This window comes from Pelophylax lessonae (assembly GCF_965119305.1).
Source record: "Pelophylax lessonae genome assembly, chromosome: 1".
NCBI lineage: Eukaryota > Metazoa > Chordata > Amphibia > Anura > Ranidae > Pelophylax > Pelophylax lessonae.
The window spans coordinates 755,283,425-755,308,931 of NC_138768.1; the positions used below are offsets into that span (position 1 = coordinate 755,283,425).

Below are 25,507 nucleotides of genomic sequence, written 5' to 3' on the forward strand. Positions count from 1 at the left end.
AGCCATGTCCAATCACAGTTAGAAGCACGCCCCTAGGACACTCTTAACCCCTCCCTCTCCAATACAGTTAACCCCTTCACTGCCAGTGTCATTTTTACAGTAACAGTGCATATGTATAGCACTGATTACTGCAGTAATGTCACTGGTAACCCCAAAAGTGTCAAAAATGTCAGTCAAGGGTCCGATCTGTCCGCCGCAAAACGTAGTACCGCAAAAAAAAAAAAAAATCACAGATCGCCGCCATTACTCAAGAAAAATGACAAAAATCTTTCCCTTTGTTAGTAAACGTGATAAAAAAAAAAAAAAAAAAAAAAAAAAAAAAATCGCACAGGTGATCAAATACCACCAAAAGAAAGCTCTGTTTGTGGGAAAAAAAGGACAACAATTTCGTTTAGGTGCAGCGTCGCAATTGTCCATTAAAGTCACGCAGTGCCGAATCGCAAAATAGGCCCTGGTCAGGAAGGGGGTAAAATCTTCCGGGGCTTAAGTGGATAAATAAAATACAAAAACTATATATCATAAATATATACATGCAATGTTTAAAAGATTGTGGCGCCACTAGGGGGCTTACAAAAGAGTATTGATACAAAAGAAGGTTTCCATACAAAATGGTGGGTGAATATATGCAGTCAATAAATCAGAGGTTAAACAAAAAAGTCCAGATCCACAATTGTGCTCCTAAGTTTACATACCCTGGCAGAATTTGTGATTTCTTGGCCATTTTTCAGAGAATATGAATGATAACACAAAAGCTTTTCTTTCATTCATGATTAGTGTTTGACTGAAGCCATTTATTATCAATCAACTGTGTTTTCTCTTTTTAAATCATAATGACAACAGAAACTACCCAAATGACCCTGATCAAAAGTTTACATACCCTGGTGATTTTGGCCTGATAATACAAGTTGACACAAAGAGGTTTGAATGGCTATTAAAAGGTAACCATCCTCACCTGTGATCTGTTTGCTTGTAATTAGTGCGTGTATATAAAAGGTCAATGAGTTTCTAGACTCTTGACAGACCCTTGAATCTTTCATCCAGTGCTGTACTGAAGTTTCTGGATTCTGAGTCATGGGGAAAGCAAAAGAATTGTCAAAGGATCTGTGGGAAAAGGTAGTTGAACTGTATAAAACAGGAAAGGGATATAAAAAGATATTCAAGGAACTGAGAATGCCAATCAGCAGTGTTCAAGCTCCAATCAAGAAGTGGAAAATTAGGGTTTTGTTGAATCCAAACCACGGTCAGGTAGACCAGCTAAAATTTCAGCCACAACTGCCAGGAAAATTTTTCCGGATACAAAGAAAAACCCACAAATAACTTCAGGTGAAATACAGGACTTTGAAAACATGTAGTGCGGCTGTTTCAAGATGCACAATAAGGAGGAAAGGATGGGCTTGCATGGTCGAGTCGCCAGAAGTAAGCCATTACTACGCAAATGCCACAAAGTTTCCTGCTTACATTACACCAAACCATACCGGAACAAGCCTCAAACCTTCTGGCACAAAGTCATATGGAGTGATGAGACCAAAATTGAGATTTTTGGCCACAACCAAAAAATGCTTCATTTGGAGAGGAGTCAACAAGGCCTACGATGAAAGGTACACCATTCCTACTGTGAAACAGAGGTGGATCACTGATGTTTTGGGGATTTGTGAGCTACTAAGGCACAGAAAATTTGGTCAGCATTGATGGCAAGATGAATGCAGTATGTTATCAAAAAATACTGGAGGAAAATTTGCTTTCATCAGCCCAAAAGGTGCGCATGTGACGTACTTGGACATTCCAACTGACAATGATCCTAAACACAAGACCAAGTCGACCTGTCATTGGCAACAGCAGAATAAAGTGAAGGTTCTGGAGTGGCCATCTCAGTCTCCTGACCTCAATATCATTGAGCCACTCAGGTGAGATCTCAAACGTGCAGTTCATGCAAGACAGCCCAAGAATTTACAGGAACTGGAGACTTTTTGCAAGGAAGAATGGGCAGCTTTACCATCTGAGAAGATAAAGAGCCTCATCCACAAATACCACAAAAGACTTTGAGCTGTCATTGATGTTAAAGGGGACAATACACGGTATTAGTAACTGGGATATGTAAACTTTTGATCAGGGTCATTTGGGAAGTTTCTGTTGTCATTATGATTTAAAAAGAGTAAACACAGTTGATTGATAATAAATGGCTTCAGCCAAACACTAACCATAAGTAAAAGAAAAGTTTTTGTATTATCATTCATATTCTCTAAAAAATGGCCAGGAAATCATAAATTCTGCTAGGGTATGTAAATTTATGAGAACAAGTGTAAATAAACATTTGCAGTAAGATGAGAGGATTGGTATTAGTCCCAGAGAGAATGATGATTGCTGTGTTATACAAAAGTTGGAAAAACCAGGGGGTATGAGAAAACTCACCAGACGGTGTGGATCCTCTCTTGCCTTATGCAAAGGGATCACAAAAGCTCAGGTGGTCCCTGTGACCAATTGCGGTATACTCCTGGGTCCGTTGTCACTCTCCTCTTTCCTCTCGTGCTCCAGGCAAGCCAGTAAGATTAAGATGTGGATGTAAATGGAAAAGGGGTCCACATAGTGAATTCCGTAAAAAGAAGCTCTTTACTGTATTTAAAATGGGTTTATACAAAAAACTTGGGTACTGGTACGGGCAATAAAAAGTATCTCCTAAGCATCAGAACGTTGCACTAAGGTCAGATTGCAGTACGAACCCACAGACTGTTGTGAAACAGTATCCTGGGGACATAGGCAGGGAACAGCACACGAGCAACCAGTGGTCGTTCCAACCTGCTACTTCCGCCTTGTGACCACGTAACCAATGTGCATTTTAAATTGACGCATTTCATCACAGGGTGTGACGTCTTCAGAAATTGGAATGGGAAAGAGAGTCTCAATGACTCCAGCACTGGGTTGAAAATCCACCACAGCAGGTAGAGTCTGACCTTGAAGGTCAGACGCATGGGTGGTCTAAGGACCAAGTCAGTTTGTCCTACGCAGCCAAAATGTTCCGTTGAAACGGTCTTGAATGAAATGATGTACAGAACTGCCTCAAAAGTGGCTACCTTCAGGTCCAAAACTCTCATGCAAGCAGAATAAAAAGGGCTGACCCAAGGGTCTGGGCAGGTTAGCAGAAGGGAGGACTTCGAAAGGTTGAGGATCCATCCAAATTCTCTACAAGGTCTACACTGTTCTTTGAAAAATGGCTTATAGGGTTTGGGAGGATTGGTCCTTTAATCAGGAGATCATCTGGTTATACCACAAAGTCAATCACCTAAAAAGAGAGCATAGCTAGCACTCGGGCAAACATCAGGTTGATTCCGGGGGTGTGGTAGACAGGCCAAAGGGAAGGCCAAAAAAATTGGCATTGGTGTGTTCCCACAGCAAAATGCAGATAGTGTTCTATGTAGGCGTAGTATGTAAGATAGGTATGTGCAATTAAGCATCCCTGATGTCCATTGAGACCAAAAAGGTCCCCAGGGAAAAGTGAGGCAATGAATTGTGCTCCTGGTTTAGACTTAGAGGCCTAAGGAATTTTTCTAGTATTAAGAGCCGAAGGCCTACTTTGTAGGAGCACGAGCCTGAGCATTCTTTTTGTGGGGGAAGAGAGCATTCATCTCCAATGCTTTCCTTGATGTTTTTGTCCAAGGATGTACCAAATAGGTCCTCACGCTTGAAGGGCATCCTCTCAAGGCACTTCTTGCAAGGGAGTTCCACTGACCAGCAGTTGAGAAACAGGATCCTTCTCATGTGAGCGGAAGGGAGGCTTATCTTGGATATCTGACAAAAAGTATCTACTAAGTCATCCACACAATGGTGTAAAGCCACAGATGAAAGCTCCAGGTAGTGGTAAACAGAGAAATCTTAAAAATGGAGCCAGGGTCACAGACCAAGTGCCCACTCCAGACAGCAAGTAACTGGCCATGAATGCAATGACTGAAAAGGGGATAATCTTCTGCAGGAACATTCATATTATTGTTAAGGCAAGAAATGGCTGGGTCAACCACAGAAACGGTCCATTTCTTAAAGAAATTTTACTGGTTAGAATGCTTAGGAGGAGCTTCAAGATGGGTTGTAAGACAGAGTGAACTGGGAATCAGGTTTAGGCATCTTTAAAGCTTTTGGGGGGATACAGTATCAAACACATTAGTTACCTGTAAGGGTGTGTATCCAATGTCCTCAATGAGCAGTTATGGTTGTTCGGTTATTGATTTATTTTTTATCTATTATTGTTTACTAGCTACTAGAATTTATAGTATTTAGCACTTAATTGATAATGCTAGACCTTATTTGTAGATAGGTTAGTAGTTCAGTTTCACTTTGTTCTTGTAGATATGCCTAGAGAAAGGTCCCAAACACCACACACCTAGCAAAGCCTTAAGTAAACAGCATCAGCCGGATGAAGCAGGATGAGGCTGCTTTCACCTGTTTACTAATGGCTTTGCTAGGTGTGTGGCGTTTGGGACCTTTCTCCATGCATATCTTCAGTATGTGAGGAGTTAGGAAGGACTCCTACCCAACCAGCACCCATTGCAGGAAACAACAGATGGATTTACAGGAGCTTGAGGGGAGACTTTACTTTTAGGAGTTCACTTTGTTCTTGACACCAATGATATTTTATATAATTTGTTGGGGTGGTCTGCACCTCGTTCACACGAGATGTATTAATGCATAAACCCATGCGAGGGTCATCTAGCACAGGTGTTGCATGCATCCGCGTGCAGGCAGTCCCTTTCATGTCGGATGGGACACAACCGCTGGTCCCAATTTGACATCCGGGCAGATGTATGTCCCTGAATGCGCACTGTGTGCGTTAGTTCAGCTTTTCGTTTTTTTCTGAAAAGGTGTACTAACCTTTTAATGACCAGGGTCATGCCAGAATGGGAATCATAGTGAGCACCCTGGTCACTGGCTAATATTTGGCATATTGTAAGGCTATGTTGCTTTTTATTGATTTTTAGGAGAATGTGCATTTTGTGAGGGTTTTCATATTTTGTGTTTCCACACAGTTTGTGTGTCTATATTTAGGAGATGCTGTAATGTATTATAGCTGAATACTGCCATACTGAGTTATTAAAGTGATATTAAAGCTTCCATTTTTTTTTCATTTAAATAACAAACATGTTACACACACCTGCTCTGTGCAATGGTTTTGCACAGAGCAGACCAGATCCTTCTCCTCTGTCCTCCTCCCCGCCTTCCACTTCCTACAGGGGCACTCATGCAGGCTCACTCCCGAGCTGGGCTGTTTTTGTCTATTCAGACACACAGCCCAGCTCAGCACCGTCCCCAGCTCTCTGCTCACAGATTTTGAATGACAGCAGCAGGTGTTCTCGCTGCTCTCAGTCACCTTTTTTACTGTTAGAACCACTTTCATGCTTTTATTTTGCTTAACATAGATGCCTCTTTTCTTACAGTTTAATGCTTTAGCAAAAGAGTGAGCTAGAACCTTCCCAATAAGATTCTATTCCTCCTGGCTGGAGATCAGCTTTAATAAAGACCACACTTTTTCATATACCCTATTTTGATATAATTTGTGTGTATATAGTGATGTGAACAAGTTGCGAGGGATTGTTTCGTGGTTTGAGCTTCATTACAAATAATATATCCAGGGCAGAGCAAGAGGTATTTACCCTGACTTACTTTGCTAGCTACAACACTTTTGCCAAAGAGAAAGTGAAAAAAAAAAAAATATCTAAAAACAGGAACACAGACAGCTATAAACCTCAACAAGGGTTCTAGCCTTCCCCTAGCTTACATCAAAAACCATTTCTGTGTTGATGACTTTCTCTCAGGCAGAATGTGACATAGATAAGAATACGGCTGTGCCCGACTACATCACTCACTAGCCAACATGTACTCTATAGGTTAAAATATATTTCTTGAAATCCTTTTAGGGATACAGGAAGTCTTTAACCTTCATGTTATTTTGAAAACTACAGAAAGATGGAACTTAGAGAACGTGTGAACAGAAGACCAGGTGTCAGCCTTGCAAATCTCAGAATTGGTTGACTGATGCCGAAGAGCCCAGTGTCTATTCTGGAATATACAAGATTGAAAGGGCTAAACAAGAAGTTCCACCCAGAATAGAATCTGATCTATGTCTCTTGCCACTTAGAGACACTTTTGGTTACTCCATAATGACTGATGTATACCACTGATCTGGCATTGTTAGACTAAATCCAGATCGAAAGACCCACCAATAGGGTGGTCCCATCCTGGACAGATCACCCAAACTTCCTGGATGTTGATCAGAAGTGAGGCTCCTCTGATGCACCAGCTGAGTGCCCAAGACTCTTCTCCAGCCTGACAGGCTAGTATCCATTGTGAGGATCCTTCAAAAGACGAGAAAGGCAGAATTTGCAGTCTCCAGAGCCATATTTAATTGCCACCAATCCAGGAACAATCTGACCAGATCAATTTCTATCATGCCATTAAGACAGAATATTGCATTGCAAAGGTCTGGACTGATCTGTATCCAAAACTAGACACAGACACTGTTGCCTATTTGTAAAGGTTTAGGATACAACTCAGTCGCAGTAATGTCGGGACAGTGAACATCATTTTGCCGACAGAACCTGTGTGAACTGTTCCCTCAACAAGTAGTTGTCTAAATATCCCACAGTGGGAATAGAATAAGAGTGTAGTTTGGACAAAGTCACTCCTGATGGAGCTAAAGAGGACAAAAGACAAGATAGATCCACAAAATAGAGGGCAACATGATTCCAGGCTTTAGACTTTAGCACTATCAGTAAACATGCTGCAAGCAACACCAGAACTATTATGGACAATGAATGAGGACACTCACTACAGCAGCAATGCACCCCCCAATGTCCAGAATTGGACATTTTGCAACAGCGTGGTGTTAAAGCAACTTATAGGCTCAAGATTAGGATGCAAAGTCTCAATAATCCACAAAAACCAGAGAGCAGTTATCGGAAGGAGGGGGGGGTCGGATGGATAGAGGTGACCAGAGTCACTGTGGGCAGGCAGTAAGAATGAATCAAGACTGGAGTTCCACATGGTCCTTGAAGGCAGAAACAGCAGCAGGGAGATGTTTAATTAATGCTTTGTGGAGAAAAAGAGCACGAAGCGACACCTGACCCAGCACTCCGTCCCACAGTGGTAACTCCTTCCATATCAAAAAATGCGAGAAGGGAAACTGATGACATTGCCTTATAACTGCAATCAAAAGGTCCAGCAGCAATGTTTTTTTGCTCAAACTGAGCCATACTGGTAGTAGGAGTGGGTTTCCTGAGCTGGCCTACAGTTTACTTGTCAAAACCTCTTGCAGGTGGCAGTATAATTAGAAGATTTAACCACTTCCTTACCGCTGGACGTCATATGACGTCCTGGGCTTTAAGTGGGGATATCTGAATGATGCCTGCAGCTTTTTCAGCCAGCGATTCCCCTCACCATAAGAACAATCATAGCGGCTGTTCAGCCACTTGATTGTTCTTACAGGTGGCGTGCGATCGGCAAGCCGGAGAAGGAAATACACCATAGAGACTGCGAGGACCAGATGGTCCTCAGCAGTCTCTATGACTCTCGGAGGCCCAGGCACGACGTGATGACATCACGCCTGGCCTGGCAGTTTTCAATGCTGCACCGATCTCAGCTGAATAGACAAGATCATTTTTTATTTCAGGCTTTCTAGCCTGTAGGAGAGATCACAGGTTTTATTGACCCCAGATCTCCCCATAAAGAGGACCTGTCATTCACTATTCCTATTACAAGGGATGTTTACATTCCTTGTAATAGGAATAAAAGTGATCATAAAAAAAAAATAAAATAAAATAAACAATAAAAAAAAAAATGTAAAGTGTCCCAGTCCCTGAATGTTCGCACACGGAAGCGAACGCACGCGTTTATCTCGGCCACATATCTTAATGGCGTTCATTCCATACATGCGAGGTATCACCATGAACATTAGAGCGAGAGCAACAATTCTAGCCCCAGACCTCCACTGTAACTCTAAACTGGTAACCTGTAAAAAATCTTAATGCGTCGCCTATAGAGATTTTTTAGGTACCGAAGTTTGGCTTCATTCCACGAGCGTGCGCAATTTTAAAGCGTGACGTGTTAGGTATCTATTTACTTGGCGTAACATTATCCTTCACATTATACAAAAAAATTGGGCTAACTTTAGTGTTTTTTTTTTTTAATTCATAAAAGTTTTTTTTCCAAAAAAAAAAAATACCGTGTGACATAAAAAGTTGCACTGACAGCCATTTTATTCCCTAAGGTCTCTGCTAAAAATATATATATAATGTTTGGGAGTAATTTTCTAGCAAAAAAAAAAAGTGTATTTTTGACTTACCGTAAAATCCTTTTCTCTTAAGTTCATTGACAGACGCAGTTCTCTCTGATTCATATCAGTAGGGTAATACTGCTCTCTACAGGAGTAGGACACGAGGTAGGAAAAAGTTAGGGTGTACGCCTATGGGCGTACACCGTTTCTCTTCCCTTTGGGCATACACCCTTTCTCTTCATGCATAGGATGTCAGTTTTGTATCAAAGCAGTGTCAGAAAGTAACACCAACCCAACTCAAAATAGAGGGGCGGGTACTGCGTCCATCAATTAACTTAAGAGAAAAGCATTTTATGGTAAGTCAAAAATCCAGTTTTCTCTCTGATTCAGATCAGTAGGGACGTCCCAAAGCAGTGCCATAAAATGAGGGGTGGAACAGTAGAGATTCGGAAGGCCCTGCGGCCTCCGTGAGGGGGTCAGGTGGGAACAAATGGCCTGCAGGGTCCATACTGAACCTGAGGAACCCGGCAGCAATAAAAAAAAAAAGACAAAAATGTATTTTTTTAAAAGCGGCCCCACAGAGGTCAGGCGCACGCTAACAGACCCCCACAGAGAGGGAGAGACTACCCTCATGACTCACTGTCCTCCAGGCACTCCCACCGGCCTCCACAGCAAAAAATCTACCGCAAAATGGCCGAAGACGGGTGTACCAAGATGGCTACAACCAAATGGCGGCCCCGCGCGGGAATCATAGTAATCGGGACCCACAGGGGGACCCCCAAATGCCCATCCACACCAGAAAACCCCACCAAGCCCCCCACCACGCATGATCGGTCGAGTGCCGCAGACGGCGCACTCCCCCGGCCCCCCATGAGGCCTGCACACTAGGCCCCAGCCTCAGGTAGTCCCAAACAGTCCCCGCATGGGAGGGGGTGTAGGGAGGAGGACTAGAGGGGGTGGTGGAGAGGAGGGGGGGGGGGTCACAACAAGACATAGGGAAACCCAGGAGTGTGAGGGTTCGATCATCCCAGGGAGAAGGCCTGCGTCCACCCCAAAATTTGCCAGGGAAGGGGGGGGGGTTACTCACCATACCGGGAAAACAGGTAGGCACCATCTCTTGACAGGACCCCACACCGCAGGAGTAGGGGGGCTGTCGGCCAAATAGGAATGCTGCAACATAAGCCTAGACCCTATCATGTGCATCCTGGCGAGATGTTTAACTGGTGGGGCCAGTCCCCGTCCAGTGGAACTATGTCGCGGCCGACCCAGCGCGGAGCTACAGTCTGCACGCGCTCCCTGGCCAGACTGGGATGACCACTGGATATGGGGGTCCAGTCTGTCGCCAAGTCCGGTATAATTGCTTAAAGTAAAAAAGTTCCGGAGAAAAAAAGGCTAGCTAACAAAAATCTTTATAAAAAATACTTTATATGCCAGGACCAGAGATCTCAGCAAGGAACTAGGTTCTTACTCCTGACTAGGCAGATAAAAACTTACATTCTATGCAGGAAGAGAGAGGGTGTACCCTCCGGGACTGCCCATAGGCGTAACCAGAAGTTTTTTCTGCCTAGTGTCCTACTCCTGTAGGGGGCAGTATTACCCTACTGATATAAGAACTACGTCTGTCAATGAACGATAGAGAAAGCATGATTTTTACATGTAGGAGCAGAGTGCAGGAAATCGCCTGGTATGGAAGTGGTTAAGACTTCCTGTGTCCCTCAATGAACAAGAAAGAAAGCAATATTTGGGTACATGTGCAATCTGGTAGGCTGAATTACTCCCTGGCTTATTAGGACTTGTTATTCCAAAAGCACAATCTCCCTGCCGGAATATCTGACCAACAGCATAGAGTCTTAATTTTCTTTGCACAACAAGAACTACTTCTTGTGCTCCAACTATAATCATTTATTTAAAAAAAAAAAAAAAATACAATTACAAGAATGCATCTGGCTTTTAATGTTCATACTTGGGCAAACCTTGAAACTTATAACAGGGATCTTGACCCAGAATCCAACAAAAGATATGATTAGCTGATGGATAACCACTCAATAAAATCAATCAACTGCGTTTTTAACCTATACGCATAAAAGGACACATTGTGACAGTGGAAGGCCCTGCTACTGTGTAAAACTAGGAAAAAGGGACATAGGGTTTGCACAAATGCAGTGTGTGGGGCTGTGGAATATTGATTTAGAGTGGAGAAAACTGTTTTTTTTGGGGGTTTCTGGAGTTTGGAGACATTGAAAAGTCTTAGGAGAGGCGTAGTCTCCAACCCAGTGTCCAGGTCTTGCAGAGGACCAATTACAATAACAGCTTTGGGCATAATTCAGGGCTCCTGTTAGAAGATAGGTGTGTTCTGCTCAGGAGACAGTACTTCTTGTTGGAGACAGGAGGTTCCTTGTCCAGATGGATGAAAGAGTCGAGATGGCCAAGCAAGTCTGGAAAACAGAGAGTTAAGGCGACTAGGCAGTTCCAGAGAAAAGAGGGGATCTAGAGGTGTCAGAGGACAGAGAGCTCAGGGTGTCAGGAGATCCCCTATCAAGAGGTTATGGTGAAGGCCTGGCAAAAGAGTGCTGCAACTAAGAAGGCTGAAAGAGCTGGGAGAGCTGGCAGGGGCACAGGAAAAGAGGTACTGTGTGAGACAGTCTAAGGGACCAGCCAAACGCAGCTGAAGAAAAGAAGCCCAGGTGGCTTGGTATTTTTTTCACATTTCCTGTTTTGATGGTGGAAACCCCTGACTGGGCAACAGCTTTCCTGTTCAAACTTTGATTTTGTTTGAAGTAGAGTTTGAGCCTAAAACCTACTCGCAGTCAATCCTGTCTATCTAACCCTGTAAAGCAAAAATACATACATACCTTTTCTGCAGCTGATCCAGTCAGCGTGGGGTGAGCTTTCAGCAGCAGCTTCTCTGTGTAGCCGTTTGCAGAAGATGCAAGTACAACCAAAGCCCCATAGTAAGTTTATGGGTGACGTCACTTCCCCACTGCTGGAGGCCGAACCAGACCGATTTGTATAAAAGGCATGTACTGTAAAGCCATTTTTGCTTTACAGGGTTAGATAGATTAGTCTTAGAATGTGGCTGCCAGTAGATCTAGAGTTAGTTAGTTTTAGACTGAACTTCTGCTTTACTAAAAGTTGGCTGACAAGCCCTAAAACACAATTTGGAATGGCATGGACACACTTAAAATGCTACTGCCACAGAGTTAAATTCCACAGAATATCACAATATGTATACAGGATATAAAAACCTACCTTCAGTATATTCAGAGAGCACCATTTCTATCAGGGAAGGTTCCAGATTGGGGAACATCTCACACATACTGCTGAGCATCTCCTTCTTGTTACTGCTCATTGCTGATGGAAGGGGCAATGTAGCAGAAGATGAAAGGGGCGCAAGGATGCTGGGGTTTGATGTCTTCTTTTGAGGACTTAGGGACAAACTCCTTCTTTTTCTAGGCATCTCCAAACTAAGAGTCCAGTCATATTCTGCCTTATTTAATTGTCATTGTGAACATTAATTGATAGCTGAAAATAACAATATGAAAATAATTCACTTTTTTAATATAAATATATGCATGTTTTGAAATCACTTACTGGAAATAAGATTTGAGAGCCTGACCCCTTTTGGGATTTGTTATGATGTAAAAAGATTTTTTTTTTTCAATTTTTTTTTTTTACATGTGCTGTGCAAGCAATGATTGGAATGCTTAAAGGGTAACTCCACTCTTGTGGGAATAATACAGCAAATTAAAAAAACTTAATAGAGAGTATATACAATTGCTACACAAGCCATATTGTAATTTCAAAGAGAAGTGTGGGATTTCAAAATAATAAGCATCCATACTCACCTAGGTGGATGCAGCATCGAGCCGATGTAGCCATAATTCTCACCCACAGACCCACAGGAGAATTATGGCAAAAAGAGCTTTACATACATCACCACATAATGGTATTAGAGTAGAATTCCAGTCAAATACCTAAACCTGCTCCCGTCCCCATTCTAAGCCCATTCTAACTACCCTGTAAAGCAGGGGTGGGGAACCTTTTTTCTGCCAAGGGCCATTTGGGTATTTATAAAATAATTTGGGGGCCGTACAAAATTATCAACTTAAAAATGTGCCTGTTATATTTGGTCAAAAATGTAATTAACTCACCCCTAATGTAATGGCTGCAACTGCTTCTCTTTGGTGAGGTGTGTGATGTTAGCTGGTATTGATGATGTTGCTACTCGCAACTGGTTTTCCAGGTTTGTGTCGGTCAGTCTGGAGCGCAGTCGACTTTGTGGTGGTATGTTTTGAAAAGAACTGCTGGCGGGTACTGCTGGTGGGTACAGCTGTGGGTACTGCTGGCTCAGGCTGGTACTGCTGGCTTGTACTGTGCTGTGGGTACTGCTGGCTCAGGCTGGTACTGCTGTGGGTATTGCTGATTCAGGCTGGAACTGTGCTGTAGGTACTGCCTTGGGTGCTGCTGGCTCAGGCTGGTACTGCTGGTTGGTACTGTGCTGTGGGTACTGCTGGCTGGTACTGCTGGCTGGTACTGTGCTGCAAGTACTGCTGGCTGGTACTGTGCTGTAGGTACTGCTGACTCTGGCTGGTACTGCTCTGGGTACTGCTGATTCTGGCTGGTACTGCTGTGGGTACTACTGGCTCTGGCTTATACTGCTGTGAGTACTGCTGGCTCTGGCTGGTACTGCTGTGAGTACTGCTGGCTCTGGCTGGTACTGCTGTGAGTACTGCTGGCTCTGGCTGGTACTGCTGGCTCTGGCTGGTACTGCTGTGTGTGCTGCTGGCGGGAAATGCTGGCTAGCAGCGGCGCTGTACTGGAGGAAGAGGCAATGTTTCCTGTATTGGTCACAGGCGGAGTGCATTTGATATCACTCAGACTGTCAGAACGGAGCCGGAACTATACAGGAAGCATTGACTCCGTTCTGACAGATCAACTGAGAAACACAGACTCAGCTGCATGGGGGGCCGGACCAAATGACTTTGAGGGCCGCATACGGCCCCTGGGATGTAGGTTCCCCATCCCTGCTGTAAAGGAAAGATGGCTATGCTTAGCTACTCTGAGGGTGCTCCAGTCCTGCCTTAAGATCGGCTCCCAGCAGCGGCTTCAGTATAAAGGGGGGGGGGCAGCTGACAACTGATGCCCCATAGTAAGTCTATGGGTGACGTCATCATCCAGGCTCTGCAGCCGTTGTTGCTGATCTCTCCTCTTCAATAAAGCCAGCCACTGGAGAGATCATGTGACTGAACTGCAGTGCCTTCAGAATAGGCAAGTATAGACATCTTTCCTTTACACGGTAGATAGAATAGGCTTAGAATGGGGTGGGAGCAGGTTTAGCTGTAGTTAGCATTTGACTGATATTCTACTTTAAAACAATGTAATATGGCAAATTAGAGGTGTTCTGTACACCATTGGTGTACAAAATGCCTCCAAAAATGTCATTTCCTGCTTGAGTGAAGAACTCCGCACTTGTTAGACTTTAGGCATCTTCTGCAAGTGTTATTTTTGGTAAAATGCTCTCTAAGGGTTATTCACTTCAACTTTTCTTATAAGAACCATGAAAGTGCACCAGCTAATTAAAATTATTTAGTCACTCTCATTCAGAATCAGTATCCAAAAACACAAACAGCTTGGAACAAACAGCTTTCTCTTCAGAGCGGAAACGGGTAGGAATCGGCAACATAGTTTCTTAAAACATTTGCAATGTACATTGATCACCCAGAGGGGCTTGGTTTTTTTTTTTTTTTCAAACAAAAGTGGCCCTGTCCACACCTGAGCATATTTCAGCTCATAAAACCTTCATCTCTGAAGTCTCAAAACGCTCAACAAGCAAAATCCTATTCATTTCAATTTCCCCTGTTCACATCTGAGTGTTTTGTCTCCAGAAGAAAAATGCCTGAAAATCAAAAAAGTACATGAGCTTCTTTTTTGGCTGAATACAAGCGTTTTTGTTAGATGTCAAAGCCTTCCTCCAAACCCCTGCAAAAAACGCCTTGAAAAAGCCCAAAAAAACGCCTGTAAAAGGCCCCAAAAAAACGCCTGTAAAAAGCCCAGAAAAAACGCCTGAAAAAGGATACGCTCAGGTGTTAGTCCCCGTTCACACTAAGGCGACCTGTGAGGCGACCTGGTCGCCTCACAGGTCGCCGTAAGTCGCCTCCCATAGGGAAGCTGCGGACCCGTTCTAATAGGAGCGACACAAGTCGCTCCGACTTAGAAAAAGGGTCCGGAGCTTCTTTGGGGCGACCGCCATAGACTTCAATGTTATGAAGTCCGTGGCGGCCGCTCCGAGGTCGCGGCGCGCTGCTCGCACCTCGGCCTCGGAGGTCGCGGTGCGAAGTAGTGTCGCTTGTATGTGAACGGGGCCTTAATGGAGCATCAAAAGTGTTTGTTTACAATAGGTTACAGTGTTCGTAAATCCAAAAAAAACAAAATTGCTGTCATTATCTTTTTAAGCAACATCATTAGCACTGTTAGGTTGCAATGTTATTTAATCCTTTCTGTGTAGTATCTGGTTGATTCTGCCAGTGCCTCTGTTCCTGGGAGTAAACTGATCACGGCAAACATGGCTGCTGATCCATGACAGCGTGGTCAGTTTACTTCTTTTGTCATTCCTCTCTGTGTACAGGCATGCTGTGTAAGAGCACAGCGTATCTGTATTTTCCTGCTTCAAGTTCTGTAGTCTGTGTTAAGCTGCCTTGATTGAGAGTTGATTCCCCTGCAGCTGCTCCTCCTCTCCTCTTTGTTAGAAGAAGGAGTATAACCAAAGCTATTTTGGCTATTCTTCTACTGTAGGTCACAGGTGTGCAGCTTGTTCTGCCATCCTGTGACCCGTTTTCAGCTGACAGCAGGCTCAAGTCCACTTAGCTTGTCCAAGCTGTGAAAAGATCCCAACCATATCCCGATTCTCTAAGGGCCTGAGTCAGCCCCTTCCAACCCCTCTACACTCTAGCGCTCCAGTGAGCGCTGGAGGGGCAGAGCAGAGAGCTGCATACTGACAGTCAGGGCTCTTTGCTCAGAGCAGAGGGGGGAGAACTGAGTGATCAGCTGTGTTTGATATCTCAGCTCATACTGCAGAACCAGTGGGGGACAGATAGATGTAGCATAGAATCGATGCTGCATCCACCTAGGTAAGGACCAGTTCACACCACATGCAGTCCAGTGTGTTTTTTTCTGCATCGTACCACACCAGTGTGGTCAGTTCCAGGGCGTTCCAGTTCCAGAAAAAAAAAAAAGTCGAACATACTACATCAAATGATGCACTGGAGTGCATCATAAGACGCACTGGACCCCAGTACAGTAAAATAAAAAAATAAATAAAAAACAAGAAGAAAGAAAGAAGCATCTGGAATGCGTTCGGAAATGCATCAAACACACACCAGAATCGGTCAAAAATGCATTAACGTGCAAGCAGAAACGCTCCTGGAACAGATATGTAGTGTATTTTATGTGGTGTGAACCAGCCCTAAATATAAATGTTTGTATTATTTTAGGTCTATACATTTTTAAAGTTGACGATCATGTGACCACATTATAGGACAACCTCAAAAAGATACTGTATTGAAAATTTTTATTTAAAAAAAAATAAACGCACTGCTAATCTTAGAAACAAATGTTAGAATGGATAATGCGATACACTGCTAACTACTTAAACCACTTCTGGATGGGAAGGTTTTACCCCCCTTGATGACCAGGCCATTTTTTGCGATACGGTACTGCGTTATTTTAACTGACAATTTCGTGGTCGTGCGACGCTGTACCCAAATAGAATTGATGTCCATTTTTTCCCACAAATAGCGCTTTCTTTTGGTGGTATTTGATCACCTCTGCGATTTTTATTTTTTGCGCTAAACAAAAAAAAAAGAGTGACAATTCCGAAAATGTTTTACTTTTTACTATAAAACATTCCTAATAAAAAAAAGGAAAAATCAAATTTTTTCATCATTTTAGGCCACTATGTAATCTGCTACATATTTTTGTTAAAAAAAAAAAAAATCCCAATAAGTGTATATTGTTTGGCTTGTGAAAAAGTAATCACGTCTATATACTAGGGGAAAGATTTATGTCATTTTTATTTACTAGTAATGGCATCGATCAGCGATTTTGAGCGGGACTGCGACATTGCGGCAGACAGATCGGACACCTAACTGACATTTTTGACACTTTTGGGGGGACCAGTGATATTACTAGAGTAATCAGTGCTAAAAATATGCACTGTTACTGTACTAATGACACTGGCACGGAAGGGGTTAACACCAGGGGCGATCAAAGGGTTTAATGTGTCCCTAGGGGGGTGCTTTCTAACTATGTGGGGGATGGGCTTGCTGGATGAACACAGATACCTGTGTTGCTAAATAGGAGGAACAAAGGATCCCTGTGTTTATTACTGAAAGAACAGCAGTCTGCCGTGTTTACATCAGCAGACTGCCGTTCTGTCTCCACAGGGAGTGGATCACGGGTGCCCGGCAGACATCGTGGCCGCCAGACCCACTAAATGGTTCCCCCTGTGGCCAACCGGCATGTGCGCGCACACGCGCCCCTGCTAACTGTCCCCCGAAACGACATACAGGTACGTTGTTTCGTAGGACAGAGCTGACCTGCCGCAGTATAAGTACGGCGGCTGGTCGGCAAGTGGTTAAGTCCAACGAGGTGTATGGCACCTGGATTTACACTTGACGGTTTTACTGAGCACTGGGAGTTCATGGATACAGTACAGTGCAACTATCACTATGTGACACAGAAGCTGAAAAGTGGTGCTTTGGAGCTCTGCATGCCCCTATCCTCCTCTTACCCAATCATAGAACCTTTTGCATTATGTAAACCTATTCACAAAATACAAAGCCTTCTGTGAATGGACAGCCGAGGGAGGGGAGGGGCAGGCAAGCACATGTAGCACCCTATAGGAAGGTGCTAGGTAAAGTATAGTGGGCCTTGGCTGCTTAACAGCAGGACCATGATTTCAGCTGGACTGTCATGTCTCAAAGGTGAGGTTACTGAGAGGGGAGTCTCCCCACTGGCTCTGTGACAGGATTCTCATAGGGCAGTTGAGGAAAACCAATCAGTGGCTCTGTCAGGCTTGTATCTACCCCAGAAGGCAGATTCTGCTGCAGAGGATTCTGGGAGTGGATATAAGTTTTAAGGGAATGCATGACGCAGCGTCTTTGGCGGGAAGCAGAGACCAAGGAGGGAGAGTACGACTGTCTCTCCTCCTGTCAGAGGAAGCGGATGTCCTGGTTGGCGGCCTGGGAATCCAAGAGTGTGGAGCTGAGCTGCGGAGGGGGTCCGGTGTGCAGAGAACCAGCAGAGAGAGAGAGAGAGAGAGAGAGAGAGAGAGAGAGAGTTCCAGGAAAGCCTACAAAGGTCGTGAGTACTGAGGATTGCCCCTGGGGGTCTACCTAGTGTCAGAGGGGACCGGAGAAGGTTTGAGGGATCCAGGAGTCAGCTAGCTGTTAAAGGGGGTGCCTGGTCAGAGGACCCTGAAGTATTAGAGGGGGTACCTAGGTAGAGGACCCTGAAGTGTTAAAGGGGGCGCCTGTAGTTTGGGCCCTGAAGAGTCAGTGCTCAGTGGGAAGTGTACAAGGTTAAGAGTTGCAGCAGCACAAGTATCCACAAAGAGCTACCTCAGCCAGTGCAGGGCTGGAGGGAGCTGTTCAGTGACTTTTGAGCTAAAGCGGTGTCAGGAGTCAAGTGTTCTACAGTCCTGGATCTTCTGAGTTAAAGTCGAGGCTTCAGCACAGTTTCAGTACTACAGTATCTATAGGCGTCAGGAAGCGCTGGTCGGCATTCAGCTGGCGTCAAGACAGCGCCAACAGGCATTTTTCTTCAAGTGTCCCAAAGTGTACCTAGTTGAGCCAGAGGAGTATCCCACTCCTTCCCTTCTCCCATCCCCTTAATACAATAAAACAAAACAAACCAAAGATGCCGGAATGGTCATTGTCTCAGTTCTCACACCTGGGTTCACAACTCAAAAGTGTTGGAGGTGTCACCGGTAACAATGGCAGACCCACATCAGGCACAAGGCCTGGAAAATCTGCTACACACACAACAGTAACATCTCTCCAGAGATAGCTGGACTACCAGCGCTCATTAAAACTGTCAGTTGTAAGTAGTAAAGTCATTCCTTGAGTTCTTCTTTAAACACAAGTTGCATATATAATAGCCAAAAGAAAAACAACCAGGAGCAGGTTCAGAGGTATAATGAGTACATATTTAACCACTTGCCTTCTGTGCACTTAAACACCCTTCCCATCCAGGCCAATTTTCAGCTTTCAGCGCTCTCACACTTTGACTGACAATTGCGCGGTCACGCTACACTGTACCCATATGAAATTTTTATCATTTTTTTCACACAAATAGAGCTTTCTTTTGGTGGTATTTAATCATCTCTGGGTTTTTTATTTTTTACAAAAAAAAGAATAAAGACAGAAAATTTTGAAAAAAAAAAAAAGTTTTTCTTATTTTCTGCGAGTAAATTTTGAAAATAAATTTTTCTCCTTCACTGATGTGCGCTGATGAGGCGGCACTGATGGGCACTGATAGGCTGCACTGATGGGCACTGATGAGGTGGCACTTATGGGCACTGATGAGGTGGCACTTATGGGCACTGATGAGGAGGTACTAATATGCCGCACTGATGAGCACTGATAGGCGGCACTGATAGGCGGCACTGAGAGGCAGCACTGATGAGCACTGATAGGCGGCACTGATGAGCACTGAGAGGTGGCACTGCTGGGCACTGAGAGGTGGCACTGCTGGGCACTGAGAGGTGGCACTGCTGGGCACTGACGGGCGGCACTGATAGGCGGCACTGATGGGCATTGGCGGATGGCACTGGACACTGACGGGTGGCACTGATGAGCGGCACTGATGGGCAGCACCATCAGTGCCCACACTCAGTGCCCATAGTGCTGCCAGTCAGTGCTCATCAGTGCCTAGATGAGCAGGCACTGATGGGCACTGACTAGCAGCACTATGGGCACTGATTGTGGGCATTGATGGGGGGCACTGATGGCGGGCACTGTGGGCACTAATGGGGGGGCACTGTGTGTGTATTTTTACCTTTAGTAATCAGGGCACTGGTGATCGGTGCCCTGATTACATTCTCCTGTGTCCCCGGCGCTGTGAGGCTCCCCCTCCTTCCTCACACTGCAGGCTCCGTGTGAGGAAGGAGCGCCGGCGATGAGAGATGATCTCATATGTTTACATATGAGATCATCGCTCATTGGATGGCCGATCACGTGGTGAATGGCCGCTGTGATTGGCCATTCACCACGATCTGTGATCGGCCGTGTCCAAGGGACACGGCCGACACAGACTTTCCCCGCAGCGCGCTCGCGGGAGCGCGCTGGGGGCGTGTCACTGGGAGGCCGTTTAAAAATGGCCTCCCGAAAATTCAAGTCCGCGCTGCAGCCGTATATAGGCTGTAGCGCGGATGGGGGGTGGTTAACCACTTGCCTACAGTGCACTTTCACCCCCTTCCTGCCCAGACCGATTTTCAGCTTTCAGCGCTCTCACACTTTGACTGAGAATTACTCAATCATGCAACACTGTACCCATACAAAAATTGTGTCCTTTTTTTCACACAAATAGAGCTTTCTTTTGATGGTATTTGATCAATACTGGGTTTTTTATTTTTTGTGCTATAAATAAAAAAAGACTGAAAATATCATGAAAAAACGCATTTTTCTTTGTTTCTGTCATAAAATTTTGCAAATTAGTCATTTTTCTTGACAAATTTTGGCCAAAATTTATACTGCTACTTATCTTTGGTAAAAATAACCCAAGTAAGTGTATATTATTTGGTCTTTGTGAAAGTTATAGAGTCCACAAGCTATGGTGCGAATCATTGAAAATTGATCACACTTGATCACACCTGATGTACTGAAGGCCTATCTCATTTCTTGAGACACTAAAAAGTCAGGAAAGTACAAATACCCCCCAAATGACCCCTTTTTGGAAAGTAGACATTCCAAGGTATTTAATAAGGGGCATGGTGAGTTTTTTGAAGTTGTAATTTTTTCCCACAATGCTTTGCAAAATGAAGATTTTTTTTTTTTTTTTTTACAAATTGCCGTATTAACAGGTTATTTCTCTCACACAGCATATGTATACTTGCAACTACACCTCAAAACACATTCTACTACTCCTCCTCCGTATACCACATGTGTGAGACTTGGCCTCATAGAGGCCTAACATCCAAGTAGCAGCGTCCGGCATTCTAGGAGCACAAATTACACATATAATTTCCTGACAACCTATCGTACTTTTGAAGGCCCTGGAGCACCAGGACAATGGAAACCCCCATAAAATGACCCCATTTTGGAAAGCAAACAGCCCAACGTATAATTTTTGAGGCATAATGAGTCTTTTGAATATGTCATTTTTTTCCACAAGTTTTTGGAAAATGTGGAAAGAAAATGAAAACACATTTTTTTTACACAAAGCTGTCCATTTATGCAATATTTCTAACACACAGCATGTACATAGCAAAAATTGCACCCCAAAATACATTCTGCTATTCCTCCTGAGTATGGCGATACCACATGTGTAATACTTTTCACAGCCTCGCCACATACATAGGCCTAACATCCAAGTAGCGCTTTACACAAAGTTGTCCATTTATCCACTTTAAGACTGGGCCTATTTTTGACACTTGGTGTTTACAAGCTAAAATCATTTTTTTTGCTAGAAAACTACTTGGAACCCCCAAACATTATATATTTTTTTTTAGCAGAGACCCTAGAGAATAAAATGGAGATCGTTGCAATATTTTTTATCACACCATATTTGCGCAGCAGTCTTCCAAATGCGATTTTTTTGAAAATTTACTTTTTTTTAACTAAAAAATAAGAAAACAGAAAATTTAGCACAATTTTTTTTCCATAATGTGAAAGATAATGTTACGCCGAGTAATTAGATACCCAACATGTCATGCTTCAAAATTGCGCATGCTCACAGAATGGCGCCAAACATTGGTACTTAAAAATCCCCATAGGCAACATTTTAAAAATTTCTGCAGGTTACTAGCTTAGAGTTACAGAGGAGGTCTAGGGTTCAAATTATTGCTCTCGCTCTAACGATCGCGGCGATACCTCACATGTATGGTTTGAACACCGTTTACATATGTGGGCGGGACTTGCGTATGCGTTTGCTTCTGCACGCGAGCTAACGGGGACAGGGCGCTTTAATTTTTTTTTTTTCCTATTTATTTTATTTATTATTTTTTTATTTTTACACAGTTTAAAAAAAAAAAAAATGTTTTGATCATTTTTATTCCTATTACAAGGAATGTAAACATCCCTTGTATAGAAATAGGCATGACAGGTCCTCTTTATTGTGAGATCTGGGGTCAAAAAGACCTCACACCTCACAACTACACTAAAAAAGAAAAAAAAAAAAAAAAAAAATTGTTGAAAGAGGAAAAAAAAAAAAGAAAAAAAAAAAGCGGCCCTTTAAACCGGTTGCTAGGCAGCGTCTTTTGATGTAGCTCCGGTCCTCCAAGACCATAGAGTTGAGTGAGGGCCATCTTGCCCTCACTCGACTTCCTGTCTCTGAGGATCCGGGACCGGATAGTTTTCCCCGCTGCCGGCGGGTCCAGTAAGCTGGGAAAACGTCTGGGACGCGGCAGGAGGGGGGGGGGGGGGCACCTCTTCCCCTGCACCGTAAGGGTAATTCCGCGGCGAATCTGCCACTGGGACCACCCTTATCTAAAAGCCGACCGCCCGCCGTTTCAAAAAATACCGGGGTTATGGGGGCTATCTGCTGTAATTGCATGTATATGCCAAACAGGTGACGATGACTGATGGGGTGACAGGTGACGATGACTGATGGGGTGACAGGTGACAATGACTGATGGGGTGACAGGTGACAATGACTGATGGGGTGACAGGTGACAATGACTGATGGGGTGACAGGTGACAATGACTGATGGGGTGACAGGTGACAATGACTGATGGGGTGACAGGTGACAATGACTGATGGGGTGACAGGTGACAATGACTGATGGGGTGACAGGTGACAATGACTGATGGGGTGACAGGTGACAATGACTGATGGGGTGACAGGTGACAATGACTGATGGGGTGACAGGTGACAATGACTGATGGGGTGACAGGTGACGATGATTGATGAGGTGACAGGTGACGATGATTGATGAGGTGACAAGTGACGATGATTGATGGGGTGACAGGTGACAATCACTGACGGGGTGACATGTGACGATGATTGATGGGGTGACAAGTGACGATCACTGATGGGGTGTCAAGTGACGATGATTGATGGGGTGACAGGTGACGGGCGATGGTCACTGATGGGTGACAGGTGACGGGCGATGGTGCACGGCGGTACTGATGGCAGTCTCTGGTGACCTTTAGGCTACGTTCACATGTGAGCGTAGCGATCGCGGGCAGAATCACTGCGATTCCGCCCGTGATCCAGAAATCATTGCAAATTGCGGGACGCCTGTGCGTTGCCCGTTTTTTGCAATAGCACCCCAAACGCTGTGCGATGTTGCTGCGATTTCCGCCTGCCGAATCGAGGTAACATCACGCAAACAACGCATGACGCCCCAAAGAAGCTCCTGTACCTTTTTTGGGCGTCATGCGATGTTTGCGCGATGTTACCGCGATTCGGCAGGCGGAAATGGCGGCAACATCGCACAGCGTTTGGGGTGCTATTGCAAATCACGGGCAACGCACAGGCGTCCCGCAATTTGCAATGATTTCCGGATCGCGGGCAGAATAGCGGTGATTCTGCCCGCGATCGCTGCGCTCACATGTGAACGTTATGGGTGTCAATTTCTGGGCACTGATGAGGTGACTGTTGGGTGACAGGTGACATTGGGGGGGGGGGGGCTGAGGACTGTGTGGGGACCTTTATTTGTGTGATTTTTACTTTGATTTTACTTTTACATGTGTACAGAGCAGTAACTCACTATTTCTAGCTCTTCTCCCCCTCATACTGGAAACTGTAACAGTAACACTGAGTTACTGCTCTTTGTTTACATTTTGTGATCGGCTGTGAATGGATTCACAGCCGATCACATAGTAAACAGTCACTGTCAGTGACTGTTTACTACTGCCGGTGACAGCTGTGTTCCTACGGAACACAGTGCCACCGACATGACCGCGCTGCGCGCTCCCGATCGCGCATGCGCGGTCATCTCCCGGGCGCCTCCATTGTGATCGGCTGTGTCATTGGAACACAGCCGATCACGTGGGAAACAGCCATGCCTATTGGCTGTTTCCCCCCTGCCGGTGACCGGCTGTGTCCCGGGGACACGCCGACACCGGCAGTGCATGGCGGCGCGCCCGCGATTCCCTGCAACCACGGGTCTTGCTGGGAGAGTGATTATCATTAGTGGCTATAGCAGCTAGCAGCATCGCAAGTGAATCCGGCAGGCTGGTTGTACAGGGAATTCGTCCTACCGAGACATTGTCTTCTCCCAGCAGGAGGGTGGGGGGTAAAAGCGGGCAGAAGAAGCCATCCCCATCGGGAGAAGACAGTGATTATCGTTAGCAGCTATAGCTGCTAGCAGCACGCAAGCGAATGCAGCAGGCTGGATGTACCCAAGTTGATTGATCAACTTGGTACGATTAACCAGCCCATTAACCACTTTACCACCGGAGGATTTTGCTGTCTTACGTCTGGGCCACTTTTTGCGATTCGGCATTGTGCGACTTTAACTGACAATTGCGCGGTCATGCAACGCCGTACCCAAACGAAATTTACGTCCTTTTTTTCCCACAAACAGAGCTTTCTTTTGGTGGTATTTGATCACCTGTGTGATTTTTACTTTTTGCGCTATAAACAAAAAAAGAGTGACAATTTTGAAAAAATAACAATATTTTTCACATTTTTGAAATTCCCCCCCAAAAAAATGTAAAAATCAAAACTTTTTATCATTTTAGGCCAATTTGTTTTCTGCTACATATTTTTGGTAAAAAAAAAAAAAAAAATCGCAATAAGCGTATTTTGATTGGTTTTCGCAAAAGTTTTTGCGTTTACTAACTAAGGGAAAGATTTCTGTCATTTTTGGTGTTTTTTTTAATGAGTAATGGCGGCGATCTGCGATTTTTTTTTTTCGGGACTGCGACACAGCGGCGGACAGATCGGACCCTTGACTGACATTTTTGACATTTTTGGGGGTACCAGTGACATTACTACAGTAATCAGTGCTATAAATATGCACTGTTACTGTAAAAATGACACTGGCAGGGAAGGGGTTAATTTTATTGGAGAGGGAGGGGTTAATGTATGCCTGGTGCTTACTAACGTGTGTGGGGGGAGGTGACTGAGTGACACAAGGACAGATCGCAGGTTCAGCTATGCTGAACCCTGCAATCTGACCCCGCCTGTCACTTAGGAGATCCGCCCGCTTTGTTTACACAAGCGGGCGGATCTCCAGACTCGATTCCCCGACGATCGGGGAAGAGCAGCGGCGATCGCCGCTGCTCCTCCCCTGGCCCGCCTCCCGCTGTGACTGAATACAGCGGGAGCGAGCCTCCGGCGGCGCCTAGAAGGTGGAGTGTCTGCCGACGTAGGTCTACGTCGTCAGACCTACAAGAGCCACTTTGCCGCAGTAGAGCTCTAGTGAGCAGACGGCAAGTGGTTAATGGTTTGAATCTCTGCCGGTTCCTGCTGAACCCGCTAAGATTCGAACCATGTGTGGCTGGCCTTAGAGCAGAACTAAAGCCATTGAATTAACGGTTTCCCAAAGCAGTTACATTCGAGGCATGTTGTCAATGATAACTGTCACAGCTGCATGTGTTCTCAGCTGAACAGTAAAACTATCAAATAGCTTGATAACGTGCAGCACCATGGCAAAAGCGAATCAAACAGAGGCTAAGATAGCAGCTTTCTTGGTTGTAAATGATAGGAGGGTTTGATTCCATTTGTCACAAGTGTTCAACAGCTGTCTGTATACAATGAGGTTGAATTACGAAAACTGGAGTAAAAAATCTGGTGCAGCTCTGCATAGAAACCAATCAGCTTCCATTTTTTTTTTTTGTCAAAGCTTTGTTAAACAAGCTGAAGTTAGAAGCTGATTGGCTACCATACAAACCTGCACCAGAGGTTGCAGTCTCCAGTTTTACTAAATCAACCCCAATGTCTCACTGGCCAATACCTTTTTATGTCTATTGCCAAGGCCTTTAGTACACACAGAAATTTGTGCAGGAAATCAGCATGCATTTTCGAGCTTGCAGGCAAGCAATTCTTTTGTACTAATATCTAATAATTCTATATATGTTATCAAGC

At 44.6% G+C, this 25,507-nt stretch overlaps 1 protein-coding gene across 1 annotated transcript in view; it reads right to left on the reverse strand.

Annotated features, from left to right (window-relative positions):
• The window catches only part of N4BP2 (NEDD4 binding protein 2), a 337,469-nt gene that overhangs the window by 291,231 nt on the left and 20,731 nt on the right, over positions 1–25,507 (reverse strand). Inside the window, exon 3 of the mRNA XM_082258615.1 lies at positions 11,504–11,776. Coding sequence (XP_082114741.1) covers positions 11,504–11,711 — 208 coding nt within the window. The 5' untranslated portion in view covers positions 11,712–11,776. The remainder of the gene's footprint in view (positions 1–11,503; positions 11,777–25,507) is intronic.